General features: G+C 32.2%; 1 protein-coding gene across 18 annotated transcripts in view; it reads right to left on the reverse strand.

Moving 5' to 3' along the window:
- RELCH (RAB11 binding and LisH domain, coiled-coil and HEAT repeat containing) overlaps positions 1-18176 on the reverse strand; it is a 121741-nt gene that overhangs the window by 67038 nt on the left and 36527 nt on the right. For 9 of the 18 annotated variants that reach the window (XR_012427216.1, XR_012427219.1, XM_015439670.4 and 6 more), the window contains 6 exons: positions 13299-13502; positions 13102-13193; positions 12196-12489; positions 9506-9581; positions 8398-8493; positions 8225-8248 (listed from right to left, as the gene is read on the reverse strand). Coding sequence is in view for 12 of the 18 variants with exons in the window: in XM_015439670.4 (XP_015295156.1) it covers positions 8225-8248; positions 8398-8493; positions 9506-9581; positions 12196-12489; positions 13102-13193; positions 13299-13502 (786 nt within the window). In the remaining 6 variants the exon portion in view is untranslated. The remainder of the gene's footprint in view (positions 1-8224; positions 8249-8397; positions 8494-9505; positions 9582-12195; positions 12490-13101; positions 13194-13298; positions 13503-18176) is intronic. The other 9 variants (XR_012427220.1, XR_012427218.1, XR_012427217.1 and 6 more) reach the window with 1 other exon arrangement.

Genomic DNA, 18176 nt, shown 5'->3' on the forward strand with positions numbered 1-18176 from the left:
GCACCTGTAGTCACAGTTACTTAGGAGGCTGAGGTAGGAGGATCTATTGAGGCCAGAAGGTCAAGGCTGCAGTGAGCTGTGATTGCGCCACTGCACTCCAGCCTGGGTGACAGAGTGAGACCCTGTGATCCAAAAAAATAAAAAAAGAAAATGGTTTTCTTTGAGTCAATGGTAATCTTTTGAAATTTAAATTTCAATATTTAATATCTATATTTAAACAAATCGAGATAATTCTTTTGCACAATCCAAAGGAAAGAATCTATGCTGAAAACAATTGGGGGTGGAGTCGAAATGACTGAAGGAGGAAGGAAAGACAATAAGAAATATAGAAATATCTGTTTCAAAGCAGCTAAGATAGCCTTGGCTTATCAGTACTCTAATTGTCAAGATTATATACAAATATAATGTGATATCATATTTACTTATTATTTTATTTGGATTTTTATTTTGATTATATCCAAATATAATGAGACATTATTTTACTTTTAGTGTCAAGATACAAGCTACACTTGTATCTTGGCTGATCCGTACCCTAATTGTCACATTACACTATATCCAAATATATTTCTATCCAAATATATATTACATTTGGATATAATGTGAAAATTAGGGTACGGATCAGCCAAGATACAAGTGTATAAAATTTAATACATAGCACAGAAGGCATGGAGGAATCCAAACAAAAGGTTTATCAGTACCAGACAAGGAGGGTCAAGAAGGTAATGTAAACACGTAAAATAAAGGGTATAAGGAAAACAATAATGTAAACATATGATAAACAGTACTAACATGGGGTTTTAGTGACTAGGGGCTAAAAAGTAGGGCAGCAACTGTGGCTAACTAGAGATCCCATGTCCCACCTACTGGGGACAGGAACTGTGCTCCAATTGAAAAAATCGTTTGGAAATGTAAGTCTAGTGCTCTTAGACTGGAGGAAAACTTCAGACTAGGAGTTTTCAAAAAAAGCCCAAATTTTGTATTTTTAGGTAAAATATCAGTTTTTAAAAGTCTGATAACTAGCACATCACTTTTAACATTACTGAGCAGGCCAAACAAAACCTATCTGTGAGCCTCTGTTGGTCTGTAGATAGCGTACAACCTCTGATTTAAGTTTTCAGTTGAAACTTTTCAGTATGTTCCTGTTCATATAAAAAGGAAACCCAATAAAGACAGACATTACAAAGACTCACATAAGAAAAAAAAAAAAAAGATTACTCACCTCTGTAAAAGTTTTACAATTCAAGGGCTGCTAAAAATACCTATTCTTAGAATTATTAATATTAAATATCTATAATTTCTGGGGCTCAATCTTTAGGAAACCTAAGTAGTTAAATAACCTTACCTCAAGTCTCACTATTGCTAAAGAAATGTGATTTACTCACAAAATTAAGTATGCACACATGCCAACATCACATAGGTATAAAGAAGATAGTCAAAACTTCCTATCTACTTTATTACACTTATCCACTATACTACTGTATAAATCTCATAGAGTTATGATCCTCTGAGGTGATCATTACTCGTAAGTTTTCCATGAAGGAAACATGAATGACAATGCAAAAGATCAAAGTCTAGTTTCTCATAAGACGGGAGGACTGTAGAGGTACCAACTACTTTAAAAACTTTTAGGGAATTGGTTCTTTCCCTTGACTTTTTTGTTACAGTTTTACTGAGATAAGTGGTTTTCTCTTTTGCCTTTTCAATGACAGTTTTATTGAGATATGCTTCATCTTTCATAAAGTTCATCCATTTCAAGTGTATATTCAGTGGTTTTTAGCATATTCAGAGTTGTACAGTCATCATCACAATATAATTTTGGAAGACTTCCAATATCCCAAAAGCTAGTCTCTATTAAATCTCTCCTCTTTTCCACTCCCATCTCAGCCCCAGATTTCTCCTTTGATTTTCCAACTTAGCTAGCTGATAGAATATATTTCCTTGGCACAGAATGAAACTGAAAGTTAAATTTTGATATATGATTACCAAAAATGCTACTTGAAGTAATCTTTCATAAAATTTTATTTTTTAATTATAGAATTTCCTCTTCAAATGTGGTTAAAGCAGAAATTGTGAAAAACCAACAACTTTAGCTTATTTACTATATACATTTATCAAATGATAAATATATTTATTCTATAATTTGGCTCAAAAGATTCAAGTTTCCTCAACCAATCCATTAAAATGAACTGCTATGTAAGCCACATATAAAAAATCAGTCCAGCTTTTATTTTTGTCTCCCAAAATGAACAGGCAAGGAACTACAGAAAGATCAACTAAACCCATGGCCAGCAGAAGGAAATAATAAAGATTACAGTAGAGATAAATATTTGACTTTAAAATATAAGTTAGTAAAAAGAGACTACCATTATTTCAAAGAACCTAAGAGGTATATATTTTTGTTAAACTTTAGTATCTTTGAAATATGGGTATATCTTACAATAGACAGCATGCCATAATTCACTTGGGATTCTTTTTCTTTCTTAAAGAAACATAACTGTTACAACCAATTGCATCTTAGATTTAAAATAAGATACACTGAATTAAAAAATATTATAATTGTAACCTGAAGATTGAGTAAAGTTGTTACTTTTTTCTTTTTCCTGTTTTAAAGAAAAACAAATAATGCTAATAACTATATTCATCGTGCTTTCTATTTAAAAAAGTTTAATTTATTGGACAGCTTTGATTAAATCTTTATCCTATACTATCTTTAAAACAGTGGGTCACAAAATCAGTTGAATGGGTCATGAACAGCATGTTTTTCTTTTTTAATTGCTTATTTAAGGATTTTCTTCTTTACTTTTCCAAAATATTTATAAAATCGTGTTTGCTATTGCTTGTCTTTACTATGTTTTATAAAACTTTTAGTTTTATATATGTAAGTACGTACTGATACATGATGTAAAACATCTTTTTTACTGAAGGTGTAGTCAAAGTTTGAAAACACTAATAGTAAGTTCTTTATATCATGATATAAAAAGTAAAATCTAATGTTAAGTATAAAAACAGCAAAGTAGAGAATAGTACATAGAATATGGTATCATTTGTTTAAATCATGGGGAAAAGATCACATATTTGAATTTATACATGCACAAAGTATCTCTGAAAGAATATAAGACAGTTCTACAATAATAGTTGGAGTCTTCAATACCCTACTTTCATACTGCACAGAAATTCTAGACAGAAGGTCAATAAGGAAATAGAGAACCCAAACTTTATAAAACAACTAAATCTAATAAAATTATACAGAACACTCCACTCAACATCAGCAGAATATATATTCTTCTCAAATGCACACAGAACATTCTCCAGGACAGACCATAAGTTAGGCAAAGGTAATTCTTAGTAAGTTTAAAAGATCAAAAACATATAAAGTATTTCTCTGACTATAATTGAATGAAATTAAGAATCAGTAACATAAGAAAAATGGAACATCCATGAATATGTGGCTATTAAACAACATGCTCTTAAATAAGCAATAGGTCAAGGAAGAAATCATGAAGTAAACGAGAAAACATTGAGATGAATGAAAATGAAAACAATATACCAAAACTAATGAGATATAGCAAAAGCAGTACTCAGAGGGAAATTTATAGCTATAAATACCTGTATTTAAAAAGATCTCAAGTCAGTAATTCAATGTCTTATGGAACTACAGAAAGATCAAACTAAACCCAAGGCCAGCAGAAGGAAAGAAATAATAAAGATTAGAGCAGAGATAAACGAAACATCGACTAGAAAAACAATGAAGAGAATTAACAAAATCAAAAGTTGGTTCTTGAAAAGAGAAACAAAATTGACAAACGTTTAGCTAGACTGACTGAAAAAGAGAGAGGATGCAAATAACTAGGATCAGAAATGAAAGCAGGGATGTTAGTACCGACGTTACAGAAATTAAAAGAAATAAGTTAATACTATGAACAACTGCTCATCAACAAATCAGATAATCAAGATGAAATGAACTAATTCCTAGAATCACAGAAATCACCAAACTGATTCAGTAAGTAGAAAATCCCAACAGGCATATAACAAGGAAACAGACTGAAGAGTTCCTATACCCATCAAGCCAGCTTTAGCCCAATACCAAAACCAATACCAAATACCAAAACACAAAATAAGAAAACAACCACAGAACAGTATCCCTTATTAATATAGACACAAAAATACTCAACAAAATACTAACAACAGATCCAAAAGCACATTAGAAGGTTTATAAACCAACACCAAATGGGATGTATCTCATGAATGCGAGGGTGGATTAACATAAAATTAGGCAATGTATTAATAACGCAGGCATATCACAGTAGAACGAAGGGGGAAAATCACATTATCATCTTAACAGGTGCAGAAAAAGCATGTGGCAAATTCAATGCCATTTTATGATAAGAACATTTAGCAAACTAGGGATAAAAGGAAACTTCCTTAATACGACAAAGGGCATTTATAAAAATTCTATAGCAAACATCATAGTCAATGGTGAAAGATTGAAGCTTTCCTGTAAGATCAGAAACAAGGCAAGGGTATCTGCTTTCTCAAAACATTACCATCCAAATTGTACTGGAAGTTCTAGCTAGAGCAACTAAGCAACAGGAAAAAATAAAAGCCATCTAAATGGTAAAGAAGAAGCAAAACTATCTCTCTAGGTGCAGATGACACGATTCTATATATGTAGAAAATATCATAGAACCCATAAAAAATGATTAGAGTTAATAAGCAAATGCAGCAAAGTTGCAAGATTTAAGATCAACACACAATGACCAGTGTTGTTTTGATAAATCAGGATAAATCTTTCCTTTTTTGAAAAGAAAATTAAAAGAACAATTCCATTTACAATATCCAAGAGAACAAAATACCTAGGAATAAATTTAGCCAAAGAAGTGAAAGAACTGTACACTGAAAACTACAAAATATTACTGAAAGAAATTAAAGATCTAAAAACAAAAAGACATTCCACGTCCGTGAACTGGAAAACTTAATGTTGTTAGGATGACAATACTCCCAAAGAGATCTATAAATTTAATGTAATCTCTATAAAGATTTCAGTGACCTGTTCTGCAGAAGTGAAAAGCTGAGCATCAAATTCATATGGAACTGCAAGGGACCCTGAGCAGACAATAGTGAAGTGCAGTTAGAGGACTCATATGTCCCAATTTCAAAACTGACTACAAACAACAGTTATCAAAACAGTGTGGTAGTGGCATATGGCTAGACATACAGACCAATGGAACAGAACTGAAAGTCCAGAAATAAACCCGAAGAATCTAGGCCCAACTGATTTTTGACAAAAGTAGCAAGACTCTTCAAAAGAGGAAATTTTTTATCTTGAACAAATGTTTCTGGATAACTGGATAGCCATATGAAAAGAATAAAGTTAGACCCTGTTTCACTCCATATATAAAAATTAACTCAAAATGAATCATTGACCTAAATATATATAAAAAATGTTTTCTTGTAATTATTTTATAGCTTTAGCTCTTATATATATTCATATACATATATATATCTTCTATAACACTGATTGATTTGGCAATGGTTTCTTAAAATTGATACTTAAGGCACAAACAACATGAGAAAAAAAATGGATAAATCAGATTTCATAAAAATGGAAAACACTTGCCCATCAAAGGATATGGTCAAGAGTGTAAAAAGAAAACCTACAGGATGAAAGAAAATATTTGCGAATCATATATATGATAAGGGTTTACTAACCAGAATATATAAAAAACCCTGAACTCAAAAACATGAAGAAAAACAATCAAATTCAAAAATGGTCAAACGACTTGACCATTTGCTAGAAGCTAGCAAAATTGACTGCATATGGGACAGAAGCTCAAGGACAGGAAAAAAGGAATTTTCATTGTACATTTTTTTACATTAAAAAAAGTTAAACCATGTAAACATATTAATCAAAACATTAAACCCTGTTTCTAATGCTTTATTTAATCAGCCAAGATATTACTATGTTCAGTTTACTAAAGAACATTTAAATTTTATTTAAATACCAACAAAAAGGCTTTTGCTGACAGGGGTATACCAAATATGAGAAATAAGAAGTCAAAATATTAATCCTTCAATCGCAGGAGTTTTATAAAAATGTAGATTTAATGTTTAAGACCCGGAGTTTGAGGCTATAGTGAACCATGACTGTGCCACTGTACTCCAGCCTGAGTGACAGCGCGAGAGCCTGCCTCAAATAAAAAAACCCCAAAAAACAAAACAAAATGAAAAAACAACAACTCTGTCTCCCCATAGAGAGAGATATTTAGATTTATAAGAAGAAATAGGGGTGAAATATCAAAAAGTAATTCAATATCAAGAGATGTAATGAAAAAATGTTTTGTTCTTTTATGCCTAGGGGTTGATTTTAAATACTCTAAGACATGTTTCATTATTTATCAATTTAATTTTGAGGAAATACAATTTCATTTTATTATAAATGGCAACTTTTCTGATAAAACATACAAATAATTAAATGAACAAAGATAGATGATCAGTTTTTCATGAAATTATATACTTTTAATTATAAAAAATTTAAAATCAGCCAGAAAAGTAAACATCATACCACAAATTAGTTCTATGTGTGCATATATGTATATAATCTGTATGTATAACGTATCTGATTACTGATGATGCAAATTTATAAATATTTCATGCAGTACAATCAGATTTTAGTGGTAGTCTTTTATGATAATATGACAAATTAAAATAAAAAAGCTAAAACTGAATTTCATAATAATTAGATTTCTGTAATACTCTAAAGATGATATTAAGGAAATACAGTAAAAGGGATGCAAACGTTAACACATTACATGGATTATGTTACAAGCTAAAAAAGGAAAAGAAGCTCAAACACCATTCTGCCAGGCAGAACTGCAAAACAATCTGAAATTGGACACTGATCCTTCAAGACATATAAGACTTTCCATACTTATTAATATCTTATGACTATTTTAAAATAATTAGGTAAAAATAAAGCCATCAGTAGGAAAATAATCTTTTTAATTGTTTTTATTAAAAATACCTATGGGGATAAAAAATTTTAAAGCTCTACATGTTTTCTTGAGGATCAGTACTAATTTCTTGTGCTAAATGGATAATTGAAAATAAGCTTTAAATGGGTTTTGCCAATGCATTATGTACCTATATGTACTGTAGGTCCCAGAAACTATGAGTAAAATCAGTGGTAAATATTAAGAAAATGACAATAGAAAGTTACATGATACACTCTAAAATATTCTTCATCTATTCTTTATAAAATTTTTTTGATCAAAAATTTTATCTCAAAAACAGAATTCAATAAAATAATTTTTTTTTTTTTTTTTTTTTGAGACGGAGTCTCGCTGTGTCGCCCAGGCTGGAGTGCAGTGGCCGGATCTCAGCTCACTGCAAGCTCCGCCTCCCGGGTTTACGCCATTCTCCTGCCTCAGCCTCCCGAGTAGTTGGGACTACAGGCGCCTGCCACCGCGCCCGGCTAGTTTTTTGTATTTTTTAGTAGAGACGGGGTTTCACCGTGTTAGCCAGGATGGTCTCGATCTCTTGACCTTGTGATCCGCCCGTCTCGGCCTCCCAAAGTGCTGGGATTACAGGCTTGAGCCACCGCGCCCGGCCTTTCAATAAAATAATTTAAATTATCTGCAAATAAATCATCCACTGTCATTTAAATGAGATTATAGATAACTTCCCATTAATCTTTTATTGACTAAATATAACTATATTTAATAATAATTTATAAATACAACCATAAAGATAACTTCCTATAGTGTTTATGGATCATAACATAGGCTATGTGGACTCAAATATATTTGCAAATGTATTTTGGATACTTAAAGCATCTGTCAATAACTGGTTAACTGTAAGAAAAATAAAAAAGGTACTTTAAAAAGTTGTTGTAGTCAATATGACAACTATCCTATCGTAAGAGAAATGTGATTTATTGCCAAATGAGCATAATAACACATTTATAATCAGCAACTGTAAGTACATTTATGACTAGTGTTATATTATTCATCCCTGTTAATTTTCAGTACAAAGAGTGTCCGTTTCTGTAGACAAATAAAGCATATCATACCAAGAGCACAGATAATTAGTTAACTGGTAATGTAAAAACCAGACAGTGTTCATGGCACATAAATGGACCTACAGTAATAGTTAGTGCTGCAGAAGCTAACAATGCTTTAAGCAAAATTGGAAAAACATGAATACCATGCAGTTTTACTGAACTCACCTGACAGAGGTGTAAAACCATTCTCTAGGAGCAGAGATGCATGCACAAAAGTAAGAATATGATTGCAAGTAATAGACTTTAAGAAAATAAAAATATAACACTCAACTTCAAAATGACAAAAAATGGACAACATGATGGGATTACTGGGACGAAAATACTTTTATGTGTCTTACCTCCCTCTTTGCCAATAGCACATTGGGAACAATGTGTGGCAGGCAGCGTCCCAGCATTAACATAACGCTTTTTTCACTATCTGCAATACGAGACACCTAGAAAACCAAATAATAAACGATGATAGTGGAGAACTTCTGTGCATAATAATATAGAAAAGTTCATTTGTTAGGTCCTGACACCTCTGCTCTAAACACACATTCCAATATTTTAACTTATAATAACAACAACAACAGCAACAGTGCTCCAATCAACATCAATATTTCTTTGGGCTAGAAACAGATTTAAAATACCATTAAAATCAAGGGTGAAGCCAAGAAGACCTAATGGGCTTCATTTCTGGGAACAAGTAGGGGGGATAGCACAGGAGTAGGGCAGCCTCAATGTTTCTTTTTGTCCATGAAGAGATGCTCACAAAGCTACAACCATTAGCGATAGTGATAATCTGTACAAAGAACTTGGAAATACAAGGCATAGGCTACGGAAGGTGATCCAGTCTTACAATGAGGATTGCCAGAGTGCATCCAAACCATCCTCTAACTAGCTCTGTGATATTCTCAATAGCATTGTGGAACACAAGCCCATGGGAAGTCAAGTGAAATGAAACACAAAACAGCTAGAAAAGGAGGAGTGAGTACAGAGGTAAGAAAAAACAATAATAATAAAATATCCCCTCAAGACCAATCTGCAAAAATAAATACAAAATAGTTGAGAAAAACTAATATGCAAGCTAATAAACTCAACTATTGGACATAACCACTCCTAATGAAATGAAAATAATGGAGTAATTTAAATAGACAATTAATATATAAACAGTGTACACTTAAGTTGGTTTTCTGAATTATATCTAAGAGATGCTATCATTAGACATACTACTACAAACAGAGTTTATAAAAGGTCACTTCAATGTTAATAGAAAAAACAGAAATAATCAACTACTTTACTTAAAAGTTAAAAATGTTAGGAACTATATCTTACGGCATTCTTTTAAATAATGGATTTCATTTGAAATATAGCCTTATCACAGATGCTTCTGTAGAAGAGAAACTAAAAAGAAGAAAAACAGTAGAATGTTTTTAAAAAGTTGTGGAAATAGGTGGTATAATTTACCTCGTATCCTAAACGACTATCTGCTGACATTCGACAAAAAGAGAGTAGTGCTTGATGGAATGCAGGAGACAATTTCCTAGAAGAAAATGTTGTATGAAAAAGAGACAATATCAAATAATTACCATTGACATTTAAGGAGAAATTTAAGTTACATATTATAACTTCCATTCCAGCATTAATCCTACCCCACAAATGCTAATCAGATTTCTGAGCCATCAGTGACTTGAAGAACACTTCACTGGAGAAACTTACTTATATAGGTCACTTAGGAGAAAAAAAATCAATAGTAACTGGTGTTCTTGCAGTAATTTGATGTTATGTGAAAAAATGGCAGTTACAGTTAGTGGATCAAACCTAAAGTGGTATAGTAGATCAATGACTATAGAACTGATTTGAAAATCGGAAATAAGGACTTTCTCCAACCCCAATTCTCCATGGTCCCAAAAAGATAAACAGAAAGGTAAGTGGATACAAAGGTTGACCTGGTATATTGCTGAGAGGAATTAAAGTTTTGCAGATATATATAGCTAATGATAAATCTGAATATTAGAAAACCACATACAATAAGTCTAAAGATAAATGGAGGCGCAGCTCATTCAATATTCATGATACGTTTTAAAGAAAGTTTCTGTTTGCAGTTGAAAATATTAGCCTATTTATGTTTAATAAAGGAGGTTAAAACATTATATTTCTAAAACACTACTAGTCTCTATGTAGTATTATTCATGAAATTATGACTATGAGTTGTACTTTATGTGTTAAATCTGCAAAGAAAAGGCTAACACCAATAATTAGATAATAAAGCTTATTTAGTAATACACCACAAAGTGGCGCTCAGTAATTTCTATGATTATAGAGTACTGTACCAAAGCTTGAGCCTTTTGCTGTTTTATGCTCCTCTCATATTCCCTCAGAGGGGGACCATAATCCTTCCACTTGCCCAAGTCAGAAACCTCAAATCAGGCTTGATCCTTTTTTTTGAGACGGGGTCTTGCTGTATTGCCCATGCTGTCTAGAACTCCTGGGCTCAAGCGATTCTTCCATCTCAGCCTCCTAAGTAGCTGGGATTAGAGGCAAATGCCATCGTCCCTGGCTTCCTTCCCTTTATTTTTATCCCAAATCCATTCAGTCTTTCAACTTCTAATAATCTTGCAGATTCTAATAATCTTGCAGATCCATATACTTCTTTCCCTTCCCATTACCAATGTTTCAATATAGAACAGGCCTCCATCATTTCTTACTTGGGTTCTTCCAACATACACCCGTATAGTTTCCTTGCTCCCAGTCTTGCTACCTTCCAATTACCTCTAGCTCAGAGGACCCTTTCTAAAGCTTAGATACCATCATGTCCCAACCTCTAGAATGAATTAATGCAAGCTTACATGACTTCTTAGACTTTGCTTATTTCTCCAACTTTGTCTTCTATCCTTCCTTTCACTAGCATTATTTGCTTAAGCCTTACTAAATCCTTCTTTGTTCCCCTAAAGCACTGTTTTGTTTGTGCACGTGGGAACACTCTTTCTTTTACCTCTTTGCTTGTTAACTCTTACATAGTTTTCAAATCTTGGATGACACTTCTATGAAACCTTCCTGCTCTGAAGACTAGGTTAGTGCCTTGATTACATGTTCCCAAAGCAAGCTGAACTTATTTTGTTATACTACTTTTCATACCTTACTGTTATCGCTTGTCTGTCTCTCTCGTACTATAAAGTTTGAGGTTTGGCCATGTCTGTTTCAATTCTGTGACCAACACAGACAGACAGACAGACAGACAGACACGCACACACACACACCCCTACTATACACAGAAAAAGTTGTGGTTCATGAGTGAAAAGCTTTACTTAAATAAAAATCCAATACTTCTTAGTAATAATGAGGACCTATAAGTCTGAAGCAAATTAGTTGTGCTTTTCTATTACACGCTCATAGTAGGCATAACATCTCCCTATTTAATAGGAAATGAAGTATGACCTTGTGGCTGAAAATGCACCATAAGACTTAAATGAGTTAATATACATAAAGCATTGAGAATTCTGTGTAACATATAAAAAGAGCTCAGTAATATTCCTTTCTTAAAAGTATTTTTTAATTATAATCTAAGAGTTTTAAAATTATATTTTGTCCCCTCCACTAAGAAACATAATCACAAAGTACAGGGACCATGGTTTTTGTCATCTGTGAATTCTGTAACCCAATATAAATTAAACATATGAATTAAAAGAATACTAATGATGTAATATTTGTAATGGAGGCAGACACAGACCAAAAAAAAAAAAAAAAAAAAAAAAAAACAAAAAACTAGGAGCAAAAATTATTCCTTCTTTAACATAGGCAACTATGCAGCACCAAAATATTCCTCTGAGTCTGATAATGACTAAAGGATACAGAAAAAAGCACTGGGTGTTTGTAGCACACAGTAATAACATATTAGTTATGGGTTTAAGTACTTAGCTAAGATAGAACCTAGACCATTCATGGGTAATTACTTTTTGATTTAATTTAATTTAGTAACTAATAATTTTGTGACTTTTTTGTGACAACTACTTTGCTATGTGTTAAGTTCATGTTAAATATAAAAATTCATATATTTGATCTACAAAAAGCAGTTTAAATAAAAACAGTAGCTCTTCCCATTTGACACACACTAAATAGCTAAAAGATGCATTTCAAAATATAGGAGGCATACTAACCTATTGGGTTTATCAAAATGAACTGTGTTTTTACTTGATGGAGAAGAAGGTGGCATTCCTTCTCTTTCTCTCCTGGGGAATGAATTTGGGGAATTCTCTTTAGGAATAGTGGAATCAGTTTCATCTGATATTGAAAGATGGATGTCTGTGTTTTTCCCCTTGTCTGAACTATTTACATCTGGATGCTGTCCACTGTCCTCAGAGTCTTTGTGGGGCAACTGATCCAAAGAAGGCTGAACAGAGTCACAAACTGCTGGGATGGCAAAGTGTTCATTTTTGAGGAAGTCCATTTCACTGTAGAAAGAGAAATTAAGAGAAATCACCAGAGGACAACTGTATTTTTGAAAACTAGCATAAAACTCATAATGGGTTTAATGTTTTAAAAGTATATTTAAAAGTATTAGTAGCAAATGGTTGGCGAGTGATAAATCTTTTTTATGCAATATTCACTGATGCTTCATATACCTAAAAATGTAGCTATAAACTTAAGAATGAAGCATAAAAATGTCCTTAAAAACCCTGCTTGTGATTGGCACTTAAATTTCTTTTATTCATTTGCAAACTGGGAATAACTCCCTCAAACCCACAGAATTATTATAAGAACTAAACGGAATAATGAATGGGAAATACGTACAACTAATGAAGGAGAAATCAAAATATCTTATTTCTTAGTGTCAAGACACAATTGATTGTAAGATCACCATATTGATTTAGTAACTTGTTTTGGGAAAAAATACCTATTACTATTTTAAATATATTAAACAATTATAAAACTTTCTTTCAGAAGTATTAAAATGTGAAGCCATTATGCCTTACAACTGGAATATTGTTTCCTATATTTGCATAACTTGCCAATACCTTTAAACACCTTAAGAGGATTTTTAGGAATGATGATCAAGTACTCACCTTTTAAGTCTTCTGATTTGCTCCATCAATGACCACTTCTCACTATTTAACAAACTAATTTTATCTTCTAATTTCTGTACTAACATGGAGTTCTAAAATCAAAACAGGAGAAAAACAGAAACTCAAGATCTCACTGTATGCTTTTACATAGTTTAAATACTTTTTGTGGACTTGACTAATTAGTTGCTATCTCTCACCTCTGCAGGCTGGGGAGTTTCAAGAGTTGGAGGAAGGTTGCTTATAATTGGTGTAAGGGCCTCTAATTCATCTTCTTCTACTCCACTGGCCACATCTACAAGATCTTTTCCAGTCACTTGATGATTTCCAAAATCTCGGTAGAGTTGCAATAAGTCTGGAGGTTTTGGAATGTTTAATCCTACATCATCCCATAATTCAAAATCCTAAAAGATAAAAAATGATAACATAAAAAAATCTTCGAGGAAATTTTATCTTGCAGTTTTGAAATTCATATTATTATTGCTAATACCTTGTTTTTGTTTTGTTTTTTTAGACAAGGTCCTGCTGTGTCATGCAGGCTGGAGTACAGTGGCACAATCATAGACAGCTCACTGTAGCCTCAAACTCCTGGGCTCAAGTGAGCCTCCCACCTCAGCCTCCCAAGTAGCTGAAACTACAAACACCCGCCACCATGCCGAACCAATTAAGAAACATTTTTTTTTGTAGAGATGGGGTCTTGCTTTGTTGCCCAGGATGGTCTCAAACACCTTGCTTTAAGCAATCCTCCCACCTTGGCCTCCCAAAGTGTTGAGATTACAGGTGTGAGCCACCACAGTCAGCCTCTGTGAATATATTGAAAACCCAATATAATCATAATTTTGTTATAATATCAAAGTGTATGTTCCAAGTTAGTAAATAACATTCTTAAATTTATTTTATACTTTCCACTATCCAATATTATTCTTGTAAGTTTCCTCAGCTTCTATATAAATAGGTTTAATTGTCTTAGGTATCAAAATGTTACACAATTTTTTATTATATCTCTTAAAAATATAAACTCCTTTTACTTTGTTTTATATTAACTTTAAGCTCATAAAACATGCTCAAATATTTGCATGACATCATAAAACATGTCTAGATTAAGGAAGTCTCAGTACATAAATTGTACCTATTATTTATAGGTTATAAGTAAACTCAAAGAAATCAATTTTGTTCTTCCTTTATTACTCCAACTTAATACATTAGTGTAATCTCTAGTGGGCAAGGAAACAATTTAATCTGCATGTCTTCTTGCTATAAATGTTTGAATATAATTCATATTATTAAAAATGCTTCTGGCAATTTTCAGAATCCAAATAGCTACTCTTCAATTTGTTGTGTATTAAAACAAGTTCAACAGTTTTATTAACTCTAACACAGTTTTATTAAAAGTAGAAAAAAGCATAGCAACTTAAGCATTCTATAGGCAAAGATCTTCAGAAGAGCTTTATAAAGTTGCTGAGTAATCAACTGCATATAAACACATTGTCTCACCATTCTATCTTCCTCCACTATATCAGAATTTAGTACTAATTTGACATATTATAACCTATGAGAACCTCCATGAGAAATTGACATACTAATTTGAACATTCTAAATGTGATATTCTTATTCCTTTGATGGTTTATTTGAATAATGAGATAGCTATTATTGAGGACTAAACCTGAGGCAGATATGAGTATTGCAAGTGGGGGGCTTTAGAGAAAACCACATGAAGTATGAAATTTGTATCTTTCTCCACTATCACTGTCACAAATTAATTTGAGGGAGGCTTAAACTGGTCATCTGTAAAATGGGTAAAATATTTATTACCTCTTAGCGTTTTTGTAAGGATAAATTAAATGTATATAAAAGCCTTAACACAGTGCTTGGCCCACAACAAGAACTAAACAACTTTTAGCTTAAAAAAAAGAAAAAACTTATTAAATGAACATCACACATAATTCAAATGTCCATTTATCTATCATTCATCCAAAATTTAAGACGTATCTACCTTGAGCTTAGAACTAGAAATAATTTCTAGTGGCTCCATTATCCTTGCCAAAACTTCATACAGTCTTAGCTAAACATTCCAATTAATGTGTTGTGGTATCTCAGTGTGATTGAATTTGCATTTCTCTAATGAATACAAATGTTGAGAATCTTTTTCACGTGCTTATTTTCCATCTATATAACTTCCTTGGTGAAGCACCTGTTTAAATTTTTTGTCCATTCTTTTAAAAAATGGATTAATTTCCTGTTATTAAGTTTAGAGAGTACTTTATACATTTTGGATATAACTCCTTTATCAGATATGTTACTTGCAATATTTTCACCCTCTCGGTCTTCTCATTCACTTAAAAGTGGCTTCCAAAGAGCAGAAGTTATTAATTTTGATGAGAGCAAATCTGACAGAGAACATCATGCTTTTTGTGTCATATCTAATAAATCTTTTACCTATCTTCCAAGCCTGCAGTGATTTTTTTCCCCTGTTTTCCTCTAGAAGCCTTACAGCTTTTTAGGATCTATATTTAAGTATATGCTCCATTTTGAGTTAATTTTTATATATGGTAGGGTTTGATGTTTATTTTTTTTGGGCAAATGGTTCCATTACCATTTGTTAAAAAAAAGACTACCCTTTCCACATGGAAGGTATTTTGCATTTTGTCAGAATTCAACAGATCATCTATGTGTAAGTCCATCTCTGGACTCTATTCTGTTTCATCAATTTATTTGTCTATATACCAGTATGACACTGTCTTTACTATAATATCTTTTAAGACTTGAAGCTAGGTAGTTTAGGTCTTCCAAATTTGTTTTCCTTTATTAAAGTTGTTTCGCTGTTTCCTTTTCATATGAATTTTAGAAAAAATTCATTACTTTCCACAAAAATGCCAGTGAAAAGTGAGATTCAGATTTCACTGAAAATACAAATCAAAATTGTTACCTTGACAATGTTGGGTTTTCTGGTCCATGAGCACAATCTCTCTTCATTTAAGTCTCTTTAGTTTATCTTAGCATGTTAAGTAGTTTTCAGTGTAGAAGCTGTCTGTCAGATTTATTCCTAAGTTATTTCCTATTTTTTAATACTATTGAACATGATATTTAAAAAAATTTGATTTCCAATTGGTTGTTGCTAACATAACATACGATAGGTTTTTGTATACTTACCTTGTTTCCTACAACCTTGCTAAAATCACTTAGTTTTTGTACCTTTTTTGGAGAGTCTATCGGATTTTCTATACACACGATTATGTCATTGGTGAATAAGGATTGTTATTTCTTCCTTTCCAAAATGTGTGCTTGAATTACTTTTTCTTGCCTTATTGCACTAGCTAGAATCTTCAGTATGATGCTGAATAGAAGTAGTGAGAATAAATGTTCTTGTTTTTGTCTTCATCTTTCAACATTAAGAATGATGTTAGTGTGGGATACTATGCAGTCAAAACAAGGATGAGTTCATGTCCTTTGCAGGGACATGGATAAAGCTGGAAATCATCATTCTCAGCAAACTATCACAAGCACAGAAAACCAAGCACCGCATGTTTTCATTCATAGGTGGGAATTGAACAATGAGATCACTTGGACACATGGCAGGGAATATCACACACTAGGGCCTGTCAGGGCATGAGGAGCTGAGGGAGGGATAGCATTAGGAGAAATGCCTAATGTAAATGACGAGGTGATGGGTGCAGCAAACCAACATGGCACATGTTTACCTATGTATCAAACCTGCACGTTGTGCACATCTACCCTAGAACTTAAAGTATAATAATAATTAAAAAAAAAAAGAAAAAAAAGAATGATATTAGTGATAGGCTTTCTATAAACGTCCTCTATCAGTTGGGGAAATGTCCCTCTATTTCTAATTTCTTTAAAGTTTTAAAAGAGAATGGATATTGGATTGAGTCAAATGCCTTTTCTGCATCTTATCAGATGATTATATTATTTTCTTTTTAATATGATGAATTATGATGACTGATTTTTGGATATGAACTCAACCTTATATTCCTGGGATAAACCTCATTTGGTCATAATGAATTGTCCTTTTAACATTTTGTTTAATTTGATTTGCTAAAATGTTATGCATAATTTCTATATCTATATTCATAAAGGAAATGAGTCTGTAATTTTATTTGTTTGCAGGGTCTTTCTCTGGTTTTGATATCAGAAGTATGCTGGTCTCATTGAATGATTCAGGAGATATTCCCTTACCTTTAATTTCTAGAAGAGTTTGTATTACTTCTTCCTTCAATGTTTGGTCAAATTCGCAAGTGAAGCCATCCAGACCTGGAGTTTTCTTTGCAGGATTATTTTTAACTACAGATTTTATTTCTTTAATAAATATAAAGCCCTTCAAATAATCTATTTCTTCTTGAGTGTGTTTTGGCAGTTGTCTTCTTACAAGAAAAGTTGTTCATAACATTCTTTTATTATTCTTTTAATATAAGTAAAATCTGTAGTGATGTAACCTTGCTCATTGTTGATTTTGGTAATTTGTATCTTCTCTTTTTTTCTTAATCAGTTAGGCAAGAGGTTTATCAATTTTATTGATCTTCTCAAAGGACTACTTGTTTGTTAATTTTTCTCTATTGTTTTCTGCTGCCTGTATCGACTTGTGCTATCATCTTTATTATTTCCTTTCTTCTACTTACTTTGGGTTTCACTTGGTTTTCTTTTTTTAGTTTCTTAAGGCAGAACTTGATTTCACTGATTTGAAATGTTTTCTTTTCTTGTATAGACATTTAGTGCTATGAATTTCCCTCTAAGTGCTATTTTAGTTATATCCCACAAATTTTGATATGTTTTGTTTTCATCTTCACTCAGTTCAAAACACTTTATGATTTCCCTTTTAATTTCTTTTTTAACTCACGCGTTATTTGGAAATGACTTTGTTACTAATTGCTAGTTTAATTTCACCATCTTAAGACTTGTTTTATAACCCATAATATGGTCTACCTTTGTAAGTGAACGATTTGAATTTAAAAAGAGTATGTATTCACTGTTGAAGGATGAAGTATTTTATAAATTGTAATTATGGCCAATTGGTTGATAACGTAGCACAAGTCTTCTACATCCTAAATGATTTTCTGTTGACT

The sequence above is a fragment of the Macaca fascicularis genome, chromosome 18, assembly GCF_037993035.2.
Source record: "Macaca fascicularis isolate 582-1 chromosome 18, T2T-MFA8v1.1".
Classification (NCBI taxonomy): domain Eukaryota; kingdom Metazoa; phylum Chordata; class Mammalia; order Primates; family Cercopithecidae; genus Macaca; species Macaca fascicularis.